The sequence below is a fragment of the Lepidochelys olivacea genome (genome assembly GCF_965140295.1).
Source record: "Lepidochelys olivacea isolate rLepOli2 genome assembly, chromosome: 13".
NCBI classification, from domain to species: domain Eukaryota; kingdom Metazoa; phylum Chordata; order Testudines; family Cheloniidae; genus Lepidochelys; species Lepidochelys olivacea.
Window position 1 is genome coordinate 37730560 of NC_140423.1, and position 19884 is coordinate 37750443.

At 53.3% G+C, this 19884-nt stretch overlaps 1 protein-coding gene across 3 annotated transcripts; it reads right to left on the bottom strand.

Annotated features, from left to right (window-relative positions):
• Positions 1-256: 256 nt before the first annotated feature.
• LOC311530053 (Fc receptor-like protein 1) lies at positions 257-19670 on the bottom strand. 3 transcript variants are annotated; one of them, XM_084646390.1, is made up of 10 exons: positions 19537-19670; positions 19381-19419; positions 18298-18597; positions 14214-14543; positions 12455-12784; positions 9757-10077; positions 8121-8441; positions 7424-7744; positions 5968-6072; positions 257-2355 (listed from the first exon to the last, which is right to left on the bottom strand). In XM_084646390.1, exons 1-10 carry the CDS (start codon positions 19565-19567, stop codon positions 2258-2260), a joined length of 2196 nt encoding a protein of 731 aa, XP_084502516.1. In that variant the 5' UTR covers positions 19568-19670; the 3' UTR covers positions 257-2257. The 3 variants fall into 3 exon arrangements, with proteins under 3 accessions (XP_084502516.1, XP_084502517.1, XP_084502518.1); XM_084646391.1 differs by lacking the exon at positions 7424-7744; XM_084646392.1 differs by lacking the exons at positions 7424-7744; positions 8121-8441.
• Between the last annotated feature and the right edge of the window lie 214 nt (positions 19671-19884).

A 19884-nucleotide genomic window follows, 5' to 3' on the forward strand; every position in this document is an offset into this window, starting at 1 on the left:
GGTGGGTGCACACAGCTGGCCACAGCCTAACTCAGCAGGGACAGGAGTTCTAAGGAGAATCTCCCTTCTGGGTCAGGAGTACAGGGCCAATGACACACACCACACTGGGGACGGAATAACCACAGCAAAGGTAATAGAGAAAGAACAAGTTATAAAATATTTAGAGACATTAGGTGTATCCAAGTTGGCAGTGCCTGATGAAATCATCCTAGGGTACTTAAGGAATTAGCTGAAACAATCTCAGAACCATCAGTGATTATCTTAGAGAAGTCATGGAGCATGGGTGATATTCCAGAGACCTGGGGAAGGGCAAACATGGTAGCCATCTTTAAAAAGGGGAAGAAGGAAGACCTTGTTTATTATGAACCAGTCAGTCTAACTTCAAAACCTGGAAAGATGCTGGAACAAATTATTAAGCAATCAATCTGTGAGCACCTAGAAGATAAGAAGATCATTAGAAAGAGCCAGCATGGATTTGTCAAGAGCAAATCATGCCAAAGCAACCTCATTTCCTTCTTTGGCAGAGTTACTAGCTTCGTGGATGGGAGGAAGCAATAGACGTGATGTATCTTGATTTTAGTCCGGTGTTCAACAGTCCCACATAACATTCTCATAAGCAAACTAGGGAAATGTGCTCTAGGTGAAATTATTATAAGCTGGGTGCACAACGGGTTGAAAGACCATCCTCAAAGAGTAGTTAGCAATGGTTTGCCATTAAAGCAAGAGGGTGTACCTAATGGTGTCCCACAGGGCTCAATTGTGGTCTGGTACTAGTCAATATTTTCATGAATGACTTGGAGAATGGAGAGTGGAAAACAGGCTTAGAGGAGGACACCAAACTGGGAGGGGTGGCAAGCGCTTTGGAGGACAGGATTAGAATTCAAAACAACCTTGACAAGTTGGGGAATTGGCCTGAAATCAACAGGACGAAATTAAATAGAGACAAGTGAAAAGTTTTTGTGGATACAGACTAACATGGCTACCCCTCTGATACTTGAAGTGCAAATAATTTCACTTAGGAAGGAAAAATCAAAGGCACAGCTGCAAACTGGGGACTAACTGGCTAGGAGGGTCGTACTGCTGACAAGGATCCAGGGTTAGGGTGGATCACAAATTGCAGATGAGTCCCCAACACGATGCAGCTGTGAAAAAGGCTAATATCATTCTGGGGTGTATTAACAGGAGTCTTATATGTAAACCATGGAAGGTCATTCTCCTACTCTACTCAGCATTGGGGAGACGTCAGCTGGAGAACTGCGTCCAATTCTGGAATTTTAGGAAAGATGTGGACAAATTCGAGAGAGTCCAGAGGAGAGCAACAAAAATGATCAAAGGTTTCAAAAACCTAACCTATGAGGAAAGGGTTTTTTTTTAAAACGGGCTTTTTTAGTCTTGAGAAAAGACGACTGAGGGCACCTGATAACAGTCTTCCAATATGTGAAGGGCTGTTACAAAGAGGGCAGGGATCAATTGTTCCTCATCTTAGGGAAAAGTTTCTAACTGTAAGGGGAGTTAAGCTCTGTAATCGGCTTCCAAAGGAGGTTGTGGAAGCCCCATCTCTGGAGGCTTTGGAGACCAGGTGGGACAAACACCTGTTGGAGATGGTCTACATCAGTGCTTCTCAAGCAATCTGACGTGGGGGACCGGCAATTTTTTTCCCCAGTGTGCACGCAGACTGGCAGCTGATGGCTCACAGACCGGCACCAATCCGCGGACCACTGCTTTGAGTAGCACTGGTCTACATCGTCCTACCTCAGTGCACGGGGCTGGACTTCATGACCACTCCAGGTCCCTTCCAGCCTGACATGTCTCATTTTATAGAATCATGGGGGAGGGGGCGGCAGAAAGACCATAGGAGGTTAAAGGGAGGTTTAATGACAAACAGGAGATGGGAAATTTACAGAGATTTACATCAGCTTGAACGTTCCTGGTAAAGGGGAGATTTGCTGAGAAGTTGGGAGAATAGAAACTTCTTCCTTCCTTTTGAACAGTCCCAGTCTCTCTGCAGCAGGCAAAGAGACACAATCACATCTCATTTTGCCAGGGATGTTTTCGGCTGGAGACTTGGTGTGTGCCTGCCAGTATGAAGGAGACCTTGGGAGAATATGCACAGTGAGTGTGGTAAGCTTCACAGATCTTCATTGGCCCTATGATGTTGCAGGGAACACAGAGGCAAGGAGCTGAGGGGACACAGAGGCAAGGAGCTTGAAGTCCAGCCCCATGCACTGAGGTAGGACAGTGTAATTTCCCCTGGAGGTTAAAGAGTGTCTGGGTTGATCATTGCCAGAGGTATAGGTGAGTAACTGCTGATGGAACCATCGTTCTCGGTTCTCCTCCTTCGCTCCCACTTGAAACCTACCAATGAGAAAAGCAAATCAGTGACATTGCTAACGTACTTGGGGCATTTCATAATGTGTTTCTATTCCACGTTAGGGTTCTGGCTCAGAATGGGAAAGGGTGGGGTGCACTTAGATGGGACAGCAACAAGGGATAGCAAAGCAAGGAAGCCAGGAGGGGGCATTGTGGGTAGCTCAATAGGGGGCACGCTCCCCTGGGGAAAAGTGCTGTCTGCAATGCCCCCATGCATTGCTAGGGGGTGCTGTGTTGCAGGGAGCGGCGGCTCAGTAGGGGCTGTTCTTGCATCTTAATCAGCACTGACTCCAATGCACCAGCATAACACTAGGGGGTGCTGTGATGCAGGGAGCGGGGCACGGGGGGCTCTCCCCTAATAGTCAGTGCTGACCACAGTATCACAGTGTGGTGCTAGAGGGCGCTGTACTGCAGGAAGTGGGGTGAGGGGGCTCCCCCCTGATAGTCAGTGCTGACCACAGTGCCAGAGTGCAGTGGTAGGGGGCGCTGTGAGGCAGAGAGAGAGGTAGTGTTGAACCCAATGCCCCAAGATGGCACTGTGCTGCAGGGAGCAGGGCCAGGGCCCAGTAGGGGGTGTGTCACAGCAGAGAAACCATAATAAACCTGGTCTGATGCATGGAAGGGGAAACCGAGGCACACTACCTCATGGCATTGCTGGCTAAATGCCAAGTTACCTACACTCTAGAAAACATTAATATCTGCATTGAGTTAATACCAGTTAGAAAAGAAGACCGTTTAACAATACTGAACAGATACAAAGAGATGCTTTCTAGCATCCCAGAGGAGACACACTGGCTATCTTCTGAAATGACCAGACTGATCCACAAAGGGTTAAAAGATACACAGAACTTTACAAGAGCTCATGGGGGTAACATGACAATGCTTAGCAACACTTAGGAGTTGTATGGTCAAAGCCTAAAGAGGACCTTGGGTCCACTGCCACCGCATTAGTCAGTGACTAAAACTCCTGCAGTGAACTAAGAGGGATGGGGTGATGCTCTGTACCTCAAAGTAGCACCGTATTCACCACTCTCATACAATTATGATATGTTTGCTACAAAGTGTACTTTGTGAGGTATTATTTTAAAAGTCTTCATCGGTTGAACATTAATGTCCTGTTGGATTGCGTATGCTGTCATTGTATGGGAAGTTACGGAGTATTGCTGTGTGTGTGACTGAGATATGTTGTGAGGTTGGGAACACCCACAACCAGCCTTTCAGGTACAACAGTGGAGTAGCCAGGCAGTATTAATGGCTCATCAACACCCATCAAGGAAAGAATCCACTTTCCATAGACTGTATACAATGGAGACTGCTTGACCAATGGGGACCACCTGATCTTAGCAAGAAAGTATAAAAGAGGAAAAGTAACATCATCTCTTGGTCTCACTTCTAAAACACGTTTGGAGGACAAAGACCTTGAACTGTGGGAGGCAGGTCCCAGGCTGGAGAAGAGTCCTCGCCTGTGTACTGAGGATCTATAACCTGCTTGTACCATCTTCAGAGTGAGACACTGCTTGATTCAAATCCTGTTTAGTCTGTAGAACTTAGACTGTGAATTTATTTTTATTTCTTAAGGAACCAACTTTGATATCTGCACTTGCTCCTTATAATCACTTCGAAACCGTTTTTCTGTAGTTAATCATCTGTTCTATATTTTACCTAAAACAGTGTGTTTTGGTTCAAGTGCCTGGGGAATCTCAGCTCAGGTTACAAAGATGGGTGCACGTCCATTTCTGTTGACGAAGTGGGGAACGAGGTAATGAGCTTACCTTGGCCAGGCTTCTGACCAGTGCAAGATGATACTGCTGGGGGAGGAGGAGCTGGGGGAATTGGCTGGAGCCTCTCTTTTAATGTTTCATGGGTGCCTGGGAGATCATTCATGTACCTCAGTTGGGCGTGTCCCTGCCTGTGGATGGCTGTGTAAGTGCCGTGCCTGTCAGAGGTTTGTGGCTTGACAGCATGTCACAGTGTGAGAGCTGTAGCTCACGAAACCTTATGCTCAAATAAATTGGTTAGTCTCTAAGGTGCCACAAGTCCTCCTTTTCTTTTTGTGAATACAGACTAACACGGCTGCTACTCTGAAACCTGTGAGAGAGTGTGACGTTCGGTACCACATGGGAACACCCTACACCCCCATGTTCATCCTTATAAAATGATTGTGTGGTATCCAGTGCAAAGTTTGTCATGTCGGGTGTCTTCAGAAGGCTCATGATGTACTGAGCTTGGTTATTATAGTGATGTTGTAGTAATTGTATTAGTAATGTTATAGGTTATAATTTCATGTATATAGTTATGAGGCTGAAAATGTATCCTCATGGCTTAAAGCAAGCCCAGGCAAAAACTCTCTAAGAGCAGAGGGCCAGTTCACACCTCATCGAGGCATGTAGGGGACAAACCCAGCCCTACCTCACAGGAACAAAGGATGCTGGCCTAGGCAGCAACAAAAGGATCTGTTTGAGTGAGTCACCCCCCTTCCTTTGATCAGTTTGGGACTGCAATGAGGTAATGCTCACCTGACTCTGAAGGCAGGGGGCAAAGCCAAGATGGAAGAAAGAACATGCTAAAAGGGAGAGACGTTTGCCATGCTCTTCCTCTCTCTTCCACCTACATCTACAGATACGACCACCGCCATGCGACTGAAGCATGGGAGAACCCGGCTGAAGGGAAACCAGCCAGCCTGTGGTGAGAAGCATCTAAGGTTGTAAGGGCACTGAAAGTGTTAAGATCAGCTTAGAATGCGTTTTGCTTTTATTTCTTTTGCCCAAAGCTGACTTGTTATGCTTTGAGTTATAATCACTTATAATCACTCCTTCCCCTGCTCCCCCTATGTAATTTGCCCAGGACTCTGGCCATAAACTCCAGTATATCCCCAGACCTGCTGACCTGATTCTGTTGTCCTAAATTCCTCTACCCCAGCTGCTTCCATGAGATCTAGCATCTGCTTTTGCCCTTCCACTCATTTGTGCAGCTGACTTCAAGCTGCTGTGTTCCATCCTAGAGCTGGCTGCATCTCAGCCTAGAGCGAGTGATTGCTGGGTGATGTCTCATTGCACCTGTAGGCCCAGATACCCCACCCCAGAGTTGGCTGCATTTCAGCACCAGTCGTGTGACCTCCTGTCAGTATTGCTTGAATGCCCACCATTCCTCACCCTGAGCTCTCCTCTGCGAGGCCCCCTGTGGGTGAGCTGTGTGCACGGTCATCCTGGATGCCTTGGTCCCAATCCCCATCCTGGCCTCTCTCCCCTGAAACACAATTCTTTGCACCTTATAACTACCCAATTACCCATGATCTATTGCAGCAGAGTCTCCCTCCTGTAAACTCCCCACACTCCTTTACCCCAAATTACCCACCGTCCTTTGCACTGAAGTCCTGTATTACCAAATCACCGATGAGCCCGTGAAAGGAAGTCCTGCTCTAGCCAATTACACAGAGTCCTTTGCAATAGGGTCTTGTGATCCTAAATTAATCTTGCAGGTGGAGGGGGGAGGAAGGAGAGGGACTGAGAGCTGCGGCGCCAGGTAGGGGTGAGCGCCCTGTGCTTCCGACACGGTGCCTGGGTCCCATTTCTCATCCCCATCTCTCTCCCTACGCACCTTTCTTCTTCCTCTTGTAGAAACAGATGAGAAGCAGCAGCAGAACCAGACCCACCGCGGCACCAACGCACCCAGCCACCAGGGCGATGGGCAGAGACCAGGTAGCTACGAGAAGGGGAAAGGAGAGGTGTTAATCGCCAGCAATCGTATGGACAGGAGAACAGGGAATAGGCACCTACTACCTCCACTATACCCCAGACAGGGCAGGGAACTACGGGTGCCCTCCCCTATAAGGAAAGATTTTCTGCCTGCCAGATGCTTTTGGTACCAGCCATGGTGAAATGCTGCCACCTGTGTGTCAATCAGCGATACTGCAATAGGGGGGAATGGGTCTCCTTACTGTCCCCTATAAAGTTTGCAACCAAGGTCTCTCCTTGAAGGTAGCAGGGGCCTGCTGGTATGATACTGAGGTGGCTTCATTTTGGGGGGCTGTCAGGCGCATTTGGGGGCCTCACCCTTCACAGTGACGTTCACAGGCCAGTTTCTGGGGGATGGGACCATCTCCCATTCATGTTCTCCTGGTACCTATATTGTATATTGAACATGAGAGGCAGCAGAGGATGGGGCAGGGGAGGGGTGGCTATACTGAATAATGTGCACTAGGGGGCAGCAGAGGGGGGGGGCGGGGAAGGGGCGGCTATACTGTATAATGGGCACTAGGGGGCAGCAGAGGATGGGGCAGGGGAGGGGCGGCTATACTGAATAATGTGCACTAGGGGGCAGCAGAGGGTGGGGGCGGGGAAGGGGCGGCTATACTGTATAATGGGCACTAGGGGGCAGCAGAGGGTGGGGCGGGGAAGGGGCGGCTATACTGTATAATGGGCACTAGGGGGCAGCAGAGGGTTGGGGTGGGGAAGGGGCGACTATACTGTATAATGGGCACTAGGGTGCAGCAGCGGGTGGGGGCGCGGAAGTGGCGGCTGTACTGTATAATGGGCACTAGGGGGCAGCAGAGGGTGGGGCGGGGAAGGGGCGGCTATACTGTATAATGGGCACTAGGGGGCAGCAGAGGGTGGGGGTGGGGAAGGGGCGGCTATACTGTATAATAGGCACTAAGGGGCAGCAGAGGGTGGGGTGGGGAAGGGGCGGCTATACTGTATAATAGGCACTAAGGGGCAGCAGAGGGTGGGGGTGGGGAAGGGGCGGCTATACTGTATAATAGGCACTAAGGGGCAGCAGAGGGTGGGGTGGGGAAGGGGCGGCTATACTGTATAATGGGCACTAGGGGGCAGCAGAGGGTGAGGGTGGGGAAGGGGCGGCTATACTGTGTAATGGGCACTAAGGGTAGTATAAGGAATGGGAGTTGAGTCAGGCAGCCATTCATTACACAGCTGCATCATTTCAACAACCGTTGTCCTTCAAAAGACAGCTGGGTGTGTGTGTTTCCCTGTTCTCCCCACTGCAGGACTCTGCAGTATAACGTCAATGGCATTTGGAGGTTTAATGGCAGCCTCACCCTTCATGGTGACGTTCACAGCCCGACTCCTGGGGGACGGGATCCACCTCCCCCTCACGTTCTCCTCATATACGCAGGTGAATTCCCCGGAGCATGCAGGACCAGCCCTTGGGAAAGTGAGCATCATAGAATCCGTGCTGGACTCTTTGGTGCTGATCTCAGACCCCATTTCCCCGTGGATAATCTCAGCCCCGTCCTTGTAGAAGTGAAATCTCCACTCGCTGGCATCTCCAGGGGCTGTGCAGGTGAGGACTAAGGGGACCCCCTTGATCACCACCCCAGATGGGGGATCCAGGCTCAGCACCGGCAAGGGAAGGGGATCTGAGGGGAGGACAAAGTGGATGGGTCAGCAGGAGATCCAGATTGGGGAAACTGGTAAAAAGTCCACTCTACTGTATAATGGGCACTAGGGGGCAGCAGAGGGTGGGGTGGGGAAGGGGCGGCTGTACTGTATAATGGGCACTAGGGGGCAGCAGAGGGTGAGGGTGGGGAAGGGGCGGCTATACTGTGTAATGGGCACTAAGGGTAGTATAAGGAATGGGAGTTGAGTCAGGCAGCCATTCATTACACTGCTGCATCATTTCAACAACCGTTGTCCTTCAAAAGACAGCTGGGTGTGTGTGTTTCCCTGTTCTCCCCACTGCAGGACTCTGCAGTATAACGTCAATGGCATTTGGAGGTTTAATGGCAGCCTCACCCTCCGTGGTGACGTTCACAGCCTGACTCCTGCGGGACGGGATCCACCTCCCCCTCACGTTCTCCTCATAGATGCAGGTGAATTCCCCGGAGTTCGCAGGACCAGCCCGTGGGAAAGTGAGCATCATGGAATCCATGCTGGACTCTTTGATGCTGATCTCAGACCCCATGTCTCCGGGGACAATCTCAGCCCCGTCTTTATAGAAGTGAAATCTCCACTCGCTGGCATCTCCAGGGGCTGTGCAGGTGAGGACTAAGGGGACCCCCTTGATCACCACCCCGGATGGGGGATCCAGGCTCAGCACCGGCAAGGGAAGGGGATCTGAGGGGAGGACAAAGTGGATGGGTCAGCAGGAGATCCAGATTGGGGAAACTGGTAAAAAGTCCACTCTACTGTATAATGGGCACTAGGGGGCTGCAGAGGGTGGGGGTGGGGAAGGGGTGGATGTACTGTATAATGGGCACTAGGGGCCAGCAGAGGGTGGGGTGGGGTGGGGAAGGGGCAGCTGTACTGTATAATGGGCACTGGGGGTAGCAGAGGGTGGGGTTGGGGAAGGGGTGGATGTACTGTATAATGGGCACCAGGGGGCAGCAGACGGTGGGGACGGGGAAGGGGCGGCTGTACTGTATAATAGGCACTAGGGGGCAGCAGAGGATGGGGGCGGGGAAGGGGCAGCTATATTGTGTAATGGGCACTAAGGGGCAGCAGAGGGTGGGGGCGGGGAAGGGGTGGCTATACTGTATATTAGGCACTGGGGGCAGCAGAGGGTGAGGTGGGGAAGGGGCGGCTATACTATTTAATGGGCACTAAGGGGCAGCTGTACTGTGTAATGGGCACTAGGGGGCAGCAGAGGGTGGGGTGGGGAAGGGGCGGCTATACTGTATAATAGGCACTAGGGGGCAGCAGAGGGTGAGGTGGGGAAGGGGCAGCTATACTGTATAATAGGCACTAGGGGGCAGCAGAGGGTGAGGGTGGGGAAGGGGCGGCTATACTGTATAATAGGCACTAGGGGGCAGCAGAGGGTGAGGGTGGGGAAGGGGCGGCTATACTGTATAATAGGCACTAGGGGGCAGCAGAGGGTGAGGTGGGGAAGGGGCGGCTGTACTGTATAATGGGCACTAGGGGGCAGCAGAGGGTGAGTGTGGGGAAGGGGCGGCTATACTGTATAATAGGCACTAGGGGGCAGCAGAGGGTGAGGTGGGGAAGGGGCGGCTGTACTGTATAATGGGCACTAGGGGGCAGCAGAGGGTGGGGGTGGGGAAGGGGCGGCTATACTGTATAATAGGCACTAGGGGGCAGCAGAGGGTGAGGGTGGGGAAGGGGCGGCTATACTGTATAATAGGCACTAGGGGGCAGCAGAGGGTGAGGTGGGGAAGGGGCGGCTATACTGTATAATGGGCACTAAGGGGCAGCAGAGGGTGAGGGTGGGGAAGGGGCGGCTATACTGTATAATGGGCACTAAGGGTAGTATAAGGAATGGCAGTTGAGTCAGGCAGCCATTCATTACACAGCTGCATCATTACAACAACCGTTGTCCTTCAAAAGACAGCTGGGTGTGTGTGTTTCCCTGTTCTCCCCACTGCAGGACTCTGCAGTATAACTTCAATGGCATTTAGAGGTTTAATGGCAGCCTCACCCTTCATGGTGACGTTCACAGCCTGACTCCTGGGGGACGGGATCCACCTCCCCCTCACGTTCTCCTCATAGCCGCAGGTGAATTCCCCGGAGTTCGCAGGACCAGCCCTTGGGAAAGTGAGCATCACGGAATCCGTGCTGGACTCTTTCGTGCTGATCTCAGACCCCATGTCTCCGGGGACAATCTCAGCCCCGTCTTTATAGAAGTGAAATCTCCACTCGCTGTCATCTCCAGGGGCTGTGCAGGTGAGGACTAAGGGGACCCCCTTGATCACCACCCCGGATGGGGGATCCAGGCTCAGCACCGGCAAGGGAAGGGGATCTGAGGGGAGGACAAAGTGGATGGGTCAGCAGGAGATCCAGATTGGGGAAACTGGTAAAAAGTCCACTCTACTGTATAATGGGCACTAGGGGGCTGCAGAGGGTGGGGGTGGGGAAGGGGCGGCTGTACTGTATAATCGGCACTAGGGGGCAACAGAGGGTGGGGGCGGGGAAGAGGTGTCTGTACTGTGTAATGGGCACCAGGGGGCAGCAGAGGGTGGGGGTGGGGAGGGGGCGGCTGTTCTATATAATGGGCACTGGGGCAGTAGAGGGTGGGGGTGGGGTAGGGGCGGCTATACTGTATAATGGGAACTGGGGCAGCAGAAGGTGTGGGCAGGGAAGCGGCGGCTCTACTTTATAAAAGGCTATCAAGAGAGTAGCAAGAAGGGTTTCTTCAGGGATGTTAGCCACAAGAAGAAAGTCAAGGAAAGTGTGGGCCCCTTACTGAATGAGGGAGGCAACCTAGTGACAGAGGATGTGGAAAAAGCTATTGCACTCAATCCTTTTTTGCCTCTGTCTTCACAAACAAGGTCAGCTCCCAGACCGCTGCACTGGGCAGCACAGCATAGGGAGGAGGTGGCTAGCCCCCTGTGGAGAAAGAGGTGGTTCGGGACTATTTAGAAAAGCTGGACGAGCACTAGTCCATGGGGCCGGACGAGTTGCATCCGAGAGTGCTAAAGGAGTTGGCGGATGTGATTGCAGACCCATTGGCCATTATCTTTGAAACCTCATGGCGATCATGGGAGGTCCCGGACGACTGGAAAAAGGCTAATGTAGTGCCCATCTTTAAAAAAGGGAAGAAGGAGGATCCTGGGAACTACAGGCTGGTCAGCCTCACCTCAGTCCCTGGAAAAATCATGGAGCAGGTCCTCAAGGAATCCATTCTGAAGCACTTAGAGGAGAGGAAAGTGATCAGGAACTGTCAGTATGGATTCACCAAGAGTAAGTCATGCCTGACTAATCTAATTGCCTTCTATGATGAGATAACTGGCTCTGTGGATGAAGGGAAAGCAGTGGACATGTTGTTCCTTGACTTTAGCAAAGCTTTTGACATGGTCTCCCACAGTATTCTTGCCAGCAAGTTAAAGAGGTATGGGCTGGATGAATGGACTATAAGGTGGATAGAAAGTTTGTCGGGCTCAAGGGGTAGTGATCAATGGCTCCATGTCTATTTGGCTGCAGGTATCAAGTGGAGTGCCCCAAGGGTCGGTCCTGGGGCCGGTTTTGTTCAATATCTTCATTAATGATCTGGAGGATGGTGTGGATTGCATTGCACCCTCAGCAGTTTGCAGATGACACTAAACTGGGGGGAGAGGTAGATACGCTGGAGGGTAGGGATAGGATACAGAGAGCCCTAGACAAATTAGAGAATTGGGCCAAAAGAAATCTGATGAGGTTCAACAAGGACAAGTGCAGAGTCCTGCACTTTGGATGGAAGAATCCCATGCACTGCTACAGACTAGGAACCGAATGGCTCGGCAGCAGTTCTGCAGAAAAGGACCTAGAGGTTACAGTGGACGAGAAGCTGGATATGAGTCAACAGTGTGCCATTGTTGCCAAGAAGGCCAATGACAATGACAATGAATTGGCTGTATAAGTAGGAGCATTGCCAGCAGATCGAGGGATATAATCGTTCCCCTCTATTCGACATTGGTGAGGCCTCATCTTGAGTACTGTGTCCAGTTTTGGGCCCCACAGTACAAGAAGGATGTGGAAAAATTGGAAAATGTCCAGCAGAGGGCAACAAAAATGATGAGGGGATGGAGCACATGACTTATGAGGAGAGGCTGAGGGAACTGGGATTGTTTAATCTGCGGAAGAGAAGAATGAGGGGGGATTGGATAGCTGCTTTCAACTACCTGAAAGGGGGTTCCAAAGAGAATGGATCTAGACTGTCCTCAGTGGTGGCAGATGACAGAACAAGGAGTAATGGTCTCAAGTTGCAGTGGGAGAGGTCTAGGTTGGATATTAGGAAAAACTTTTTCACTAGGAGAGTGGTGAAGCCCTGGAATGGGTTCCCTAGGGAGGTGGTGGAATCCCCTTCCTTAGAAGTTTTTAAGGTCAGGCTTGACAGAGCCCTGGCTGGGATGATTTAGTTGGGGACTAGTCCTGCTTTGAGCAGGGGGTTGGACTTGATGACCTCCTGAGGTCCCTTCCAACCCTGATATTCTATGATTCTATGCTTCTATGGGACAGGATAAGGAATGCAAGTTGCATTGAGGGGGCATTTATTTCACCTCTGCGTCACCCCAACAATCGTTCTCCTTCAAAAGGCAGCTGAGTGTGTGCACGGGTGCCCATGTGTGTCCCTTTGCCCCCTATTTGAGGAAGCACTGAATATATCTTGCATTGGATTTGAGTCTCTAGGGCATCCTCACCCTTCACGGTGATGTTCACAGGCCAGCTCCTTGGGGACGGGACCCACCTTCCGCTCACATTCTCCTCATACCCGCAGGTGAATACCCCGGCGCTGTTGGGACCAGCCCGTGGGATGCTCAGCACAGAGACATTCCTAGAGCTGGTGCCAGGCTCCTTGATGCTGATCTCAGACCCCACATCCCCAGGGACAATCTTTGCTCCATCTTTGTAGAAGTGAAACCTCCATTCGCTGGCAGCCCCAGGGGCTGTGCAGGTGATGAGCAGAGGGAAACCTTCGTTCACCTCTCCTGATGGGGGATCCATGCTCAGCACTGGTCGTGGAGGGGGATCTGCGGGGAGCAGCAACACGGAGAGGTTAGCACGGGAACCACAGTGCTGAGTGTGGAAAAGCAGTGGCTATACCAGGGCTGGCCAACCTGAGCCCGAGAAGGAGCCAGAATTTTCTAATGTACATTGACAAAGAGCCACAGTAATACGTCAGCAACCCCCCATCAACTCCCCGTTCCCCCCACTCCCAGCTCCTCCCACCCACCGGCAGCCCCACCAATCAGCGCCTCCCCTCCCTTGCCGCACCTCGCCATCAGCTGTTTCCTGGTGTGCAGGAGGCTCTGGAGGAGACGGGAGAGGAGCGAAGGCAGGGCAGGCTCAGGGGAGGGGGCGGGAAGGGGTGGAGTGGGGGAAGGGGCTGTGGCAGAGCCAGGGGTTGAGCAGTGAGCACCCCCCCGACACGTTGGGAAGTTGGCTCCTGTAGCTCCAGCCCCGGAGTCGGTGCCTAGACAAGGAGCCGCATGTTAACTTCTGAAGAGCCGCACGTGGCTCCGGAGCCACAGCTTAGCCACCCCTGGGCTGTACTGTACAATGGGCACTAGGGGCAGCAGAGGGTGGGGGCGTGGAAGGGGCGGCTGTACTGTATAATGGGCACTAGGGGGCAGCAGAGAGTGGGGTGGGGAAGGGGCGGCTATACTGTATAATGGGCAGTAGGGGGCAGCAGAGGGTGGGGTGGGGAAGGGGCGGCTATACTGTATAATGGGCACTAGGGGGCAGCAGAGAGTGGGGTGGGGAAGGGGCGGCTGTACTGTATAATGGGCACTAGGGGGCAGCAGAGAGTGGGGTGGGGAAGGGGCGGCTGTACTGTATAATGGGCACTAGGGGGCAGCAGAGAGTGGGGTGGGGAAGGGGCGGCTATACTGTACAATGGGCACTAGGGGACAGCAGAGGGTGGGGTGGGGAAGGGGCGGCTATACTGTACAATGGGCACTAGGGGCAGCAGAGGGTGGGGGCGTGGAAGGGGCGGCTGTACTGTATAATGGGCACTAGGGGGCAGCAGAGAGTGGGGTGGGGAAGGGGCGGCTGTACTGTATAATGGGCACTAGGGGGCAGCAGAGGGTGGGGTGGGGAAGGGGCGGCTATACTGTATAATGGGCCCTAGGGGCGGCAGAGGGTGGGTGTGGGAATGGGCGGCTATACTGTATCATGGGCACTAGGGGGCAGCAGAGGGTGGGTGTGGGAAGGGGCAGCTATACTGTATAATAGGCACTAGGGGGCAGCAGAGGGTGGGGGTGGGGGAGGGGCAGCTATACTGTATAATAGGCACTAGGGGGCAGCAGAGGGTGGGGAAGGGGCGGCCATGCTGGGTGGCACTGTTTGAGAGCCAAATATTTTGTTGCCTTACTGAGTTATTGGTTGCGGTGTGTGTGTGCGCTGTAGGAAGTGTTGTTTGTATGTAGGGGTTGATTTAATTCTCTAGGGCAGCCTCACCTTTCAAGGTAACAGTCACAGCCTGGCTCCTGGTGGACAGGATCCACCTCTCACTCTGTTTCTCCTCGTACTGACAGGTGTATTCCCCGGTGCTGTTGGTGTCAACTCGCGGGATGCTGAGCACAGAGACTGTCATTGAGCTAGTCCTGGTCTCCGCGGTGCTGATCTCAGACCCAGCGTCCCCAGGGATGATCTTGGCTCCATCCTGGTAGAAGTGAAACCTCAGCTCTCTGGCGTCCCCGGGGGCTGTGCAGGTGATGAGTAGGGGGTGCCCTTCACTCACCACTCCAGACATGGGATCCACACTCAGTGTCGGCTCTGCAGGGGGGTCTGAACGGGGCAGCAAAGGGTCGGGGTCAGCCAGGGCAGGAGATGGAGGAATGTGAAAATGTGGTTCGGAGAATGGAACAGATGCATCTTCCCTCCCTCCAGGACTTTGAACAAGTTGTTGGAGCTGGAATTGGGAATTCCTTCCTCAGAAAACTGCCTTGGGGGGTTGCTAGCCATTGGGTTACTGTGTTGGGCAGCCATGCTCCTGGAACCCTCTGGGTCTTGGTTTTTATTGGACAACTAAGACTGGTGGCCATGTTGGTAGCTATGTTTGGGCAATCAGGCTCTTTTCAGTTGGGTAGGAATGTTGGATTGCCATGTTGTTGGCAGCTGAACAGCCATGATGGGTGGCCATTTTAGAAGTTGGGCAGTAAGTTGGGTGGCCATGTTGTTGCCAGTTGGGCAGCCATGTTTATTTTGTCGAGTGTGAGCAGCCATTTTGGATGGGCATGTTAGTATTTGGGCTGCCATGTTGGGCTGCAAAGTTGTTGCTAGTTGACCGGCCATATTTACTGGCCATTTTGCTAAGTGTGTGACTCCATATTGGATGGGCATGCTTGCCTGCTATTGGGCAGCCATACAGTTGCCAGTCGGACAGCCATGTTAGGTGTCCATGATTCGGGAATGAATGGCTGGGAAATAACCCATGAAAGATAAACCATGGCATATATTACCTGCTCCTGACAGACAATGGGGCAGACAGACCCGCCTCCATAATGGCATGACTTTGACAGTCATTGACATTCAAAAGATAAGTGTGTGTGTGCGTGCGTGTGTAAAAGCAAGAACAAAGGGAGAAGCGTGTCTCTTGATATTTAAATAGCTACATTGTGGTGTACAGAGATAGATAGAGGGGGGTATGGAGAGAAAGAGAGAGAGAGAGAGTATGGGGATAGATAGATAAATAGATAGATACAGTAACTTCTTGCTTAAAGTTCATAGAATCATAGAATATCAGAGTTGGAAGAGACCTCAGGAGGTCATCTAGTCCAACCCCCTGCTCAAAGCAGGACCAATCCCCAATTTTTGCCCCAGATCCCAAACGGCTCCCTCAAGGATTGAATTCACAACCCTGGGTTTAGCAAGCCAATGCTCAAACCACTGAGCTATCCCTCCCTCGGCATAAGTTGTAGTTATGTTCCAGAAAAATGCTTCTTTAAGCAAAGCGATGTTAAGCGAATCCAATTTCCCGATAAGAATTAATGTAAATAGGTGGGGTTAGATTCCAGGGAACTGTTTTTTGCCAGACAAAAGACTATATATATATACACACACACACAGTGTAAGTTTTAAACAAACAATTGAATACTGTACACAACAAAGATGATTGTGAAGGTTGGTTGAGGTGATGAAGCCAGAGGGTGGGATATTTCCCAGGGAATCCTTTACTGCTAAATGATGAACTAGCACTTGGCTGAGCCCTCAAGGGTTAGCACATTGTTTTTAATGTAATCTCACACTCTACAAGGCAGAAGGGATGGAGGGAGGAAACACAACAGACGCAGGGCAGTGACTGCAAACATTCCCTGCCGAAACTGAACGTTATGATGAACCCAGGCTATCCCACTGGAGAGCATCACTCGCTCCACTTTCCAAAGTGCCAGGTGGTGCATGTGTGTGTGAGAGAGAGAGACAGACACACACACACTGGGTGTGTGTGAGAAAGAGAGAGAGACACCGTGTGTGTGTGTGAGAGAGAGAGACACGCATTGCCCCTTTAAGTACACTGACTCCATTCTAAGTACATTGCCTTTTTAAGTAGATCAGTAAGTTGAGACAGCAGCCGCTGCCAGCAAGTTCCCTCCGTCCTGAGCCCTGTCGTGTGTCCGTCCCCCCCCCCGCGTGGCGATGGGGGCCAGGAGCAGGGGCAGGAGCGGGAGCGGGAGGAGGGGACACCCTGACATCAGCAACACTCTCCCCGCCCCCAGAAAGCAAGGCAGAGGGCAGGAGCAGAACAAGGCAGTGGCGGGGAGGGACACCTGAACTGCCGGCAATTGGTAGCGTGCTGGGTGGCTGCCACCCAGGAAACTTAGGGGAGCCGATGGGGGGGCTGCCGGCCCACCCTGGCTCCGAGCCCCCACCAGCTCCACCGGCTGCTCTCCCTGCAAGCAGTGGACAAAGCAGGCGGCTGCCAAACAGCGTTATAAGGGAGCATTGCGCAGCTTTAAACCAGCCTGTTCTCTACGAGATCAGCCACGTCACATCGTTAACTGGGGATGGTCAAGGAGGAGTTCCTGTAGATCAGGGGTCTCAAAGTCCCGGCCCACGGGCCATCTGCAACCCAAGATCCTCCCCATTGTGGCCCGCGGGGCTCCAGCAATTTGGAGGCGGGTCTCTCCCTTGGTCCCGCCTGCTACCCTCCCCCTGGGCGTCCCCCTGGCGATTTAAAATGGCCCGGGGCCCCGCCCACCATCGGCAGCGGCGGCTCCACATGGCTGCCTGACCCTCCCTGTGGCCCCGGGGTGGGGCCTCCGCATGCTGCCCCTGCACCCAATGGGAAGCTGCAGGGACGGTGCCTGAGGGCAGCAGCGCATGGAGGCCCCCTGGCCCATCCCGCCTTGGAGCCCCAGGTAAGCGCCGCACCCCCCAACCCCCTCCCAGAGCCTGCACCCCTCCCCCCTGCTCCTGCACCCCCACTCCCTGCCCCATCCCAGAGCCTGCACCCCTCCCCCCTGCTCCTGCACCCCCACCCCCTGCCCCATCCCAGAGCCTGCTCCCCAGAACCTCTCCCCCACCCAAACTCCCTCCAAGACCCCAACCTCTCACCCCTTCTGCACCCAAACTCCCTCCCAGAGCCTGTGCCCTGCACCCCAATCCTCTGCCCCAGCCCAGAGCCTCTAACCAAACTATGTCCCAGAGCCGGCATGCCAGTCCCCCTCCCCCACCCAAACTCCCTTCCAGACCCCAACCTCTCACCCCTTCTGCATCCAAACTCCCTCCTAGAGCCTGCACCCTGCACCCCAACCCCCTCCCCCCACCCAGAGCCTTAGGCAGGTGGGAGGCAGAGTTTGGGGGGGCGGAGTTTTGGGCGGCATGAGTGACATTATTGTCCCACTGGAAGGATTTGAGGACTGGCACCAGTGCTAAGGTAAATTGAGTTGGAAACCCCTGCTGTAGCTCGTGTGACAAAGTCAGGCTGGACAGCTGCAGGAGGGGCTGGGAAAACAGGTGTGTCAGCCCTAGAATGGGAAAGGCCCTTTTTCCTACAAGCTGGGAAGGGATTACTTCAGGTCAATTAGGGACACCTGAGTCCAGTTAAGGGCTGCCTGAAACCTGTTAAAACCTCTCTCCGGGGAGGGGGAGAAGTTTGCTTCCATGCATTATAGACTTGTTTCCCTTTGTTTGGCAGAGGAGCACTCCTCAGGCCTGCCCCGAGGCCGACCGGGAAAGCTCTGAGAAACAAACCCCGAAGAGGGAAGACAGACACGCTCCAGAGTGGGGCTGACTTACCCGAGGCCATGTCCCTGCCAGAGGAATCATAGAATCATAGAATATCAGGGTTGGAAGAGACCTCAGGAGGTCATCTAGTCCAACCCCCTGCTCAGAGCAGGACCAATCCCCAATTTTTGGCCCAGATCCCTAAATGGCCCCCTCAAGGATTGAACTCACAACCCTGGGTTTAGCAGGCCAATGCTCAAACCACTGAGCTATCCCTCCCCCCGGGAGGAGGGAGCACTAAGTCCAGCAAGGCAAAAGGGGTGCCTTGCCACAATAGATTGTTAGATAGATAGACAGACAGACGGACGGACCTCACCTTTGACTCTGATGGTGATCCGGTTGCTCTCCCCGGAGTGGACGAAATGACCAGGCTTGCCCGTGTAATAGTTACAACTGTACGAACCCGCAATCCGTGGCTCGGTGATGCTGAGGTTGTAGGTGTGTTTCCACCCGGAGGACACCTTGGCTGAAACAGCCCATCCCATGTTGCTGTAGTATTGGAATACCGACACCCGACCCTTTGCAGGGGGAGCAGAGCATGTGAGGCCCACGGTGTCTCCAAGGAGGTATTCAACCTTCTGGGGACGCACGGAGAAGGCTGGGGCTGGGTGGTTAGCTGGGGAACCAAGGTTACATTAGCACCGGCTCATAACCCACCATGGGGTCATGGGATTCAAGCAGAATCTCGGCATTTGTTAAAAAGAGATGAAAGAGTGGTGAAGGAGGAAATCTCAAGATGGTGACTTGACTATGAGCAGGGGCAGCTGCCCTGTGTGTGACGGGGCTGAGGTGGACACGGCACAATCTCTCCCCCCTTGGGAAGGTGGAGGGAGGCCATCCCGCATCAGCTCCCCTCAGGGCTGCCCCGTGGCGTGATGCAAGGTACAAGAGAAAGAGGAGCTGGGAACTCCAAATAGATGTGGGGTCAGGCCACTTCCTCTCTGAGCGGAAGCGTTCACAATGTGCAGGTTTCCTCCACCAGGGGAAGTGTGCTGGCTCAGCTGGTCCCAGAGCTGAGCTCATCATCATTAGCCCTGAGTTCCTCTCCACCCAGGTCCCCACAACCCCCAACCCCCGCCAGTTTATGGCTCCCTCCCCTGCAGAAGGCAGGGGGGCACCCATCTTTCATTGCCTGGTGGGGGCCTCTCTGCTGGGACCTGGACGGAGACCCACCCAATTCATCTCACCTGCTCTGGGACAGGAACGGTGTTAGTCGAAATGAACTGGGGCCGGTCAGGCATAAGGAGCAAAGAGGGAGTTGGAGACCTCTGGACTCAGCTACCCCCTACCTGCACTTCCACATCTCACAGCTTCAAAGGGGGGAAATACCCCACCCCAGCTCCCAAGACATTCCTACCCCCAGCAGTGGCATCTCAGCAAGGACCGGCATCAGCATTACCTGCAGGGGACACCAGCCGGGGAAGGAGCTGGAGAGAGGCTGAAAGAGAGAGAAGAGTTGATGAGACCTCCAAGTACACAAGAGATGGGATGCTGGGGAGAATGGGGGAGGTGAGTACCAGGAGAAGACAGACAGACAGACAGGGAAGTCACTCACCCAGCACAGGCAGAAGGAGAGTTAGCGCCATGCTGAACGGGTCCTTCTGGGGCTGGGAGCTGTGTTCTCAGCTCAGCCACCAGCTGTGTCTCCCTCCAGAAGGGTGACTGACCCTTCTGCTTTGTCCGTCCCACGAGATGGACAATCCCATGACAGGATGCGTTGCTCATCCCTCGGCCCTCCCTCCCTCCATCCCATGATCTCTGAGAAGTCACAGGCTCCAACCCAACACAGGAAATCCTGGCGCAACCACAATCTCGGCCTCTTCCCCTCCACAGCCCATCTATTCGCCTCCAGATGCCACCGGCCCTTGTTCTGTGGACCATCCACACACCTTTTCCTGCTGCC

What these genes read in the sequence shown, in the direction of transcription:
- LOC311530053 (XM_084646390.1), bottom strand. Translation starts at nt 19,567, where the DNA reads ATGGCGCTAACTCTCCTTCTGCCTGTGCTGG. An exon ending in TGTGAACGTCACCATGAAGG is followed by an intron (nt 8,442 to 9,756) that starts GTGAGGCTGCCA and finishes TCCTCCCCTCAG; the next exon opens with ATCCCCTTCCCTTGCCGGTG. An exon ending in CTACAAGAGGAAGAAGAAAG is followed by an intron (nt 2,356 to 5,967) that starts GTGCGTAGGGAG and finishes TCTCATTGGTAG; the next exon opens with GTTTCAAGTGGGAGCGAAGG.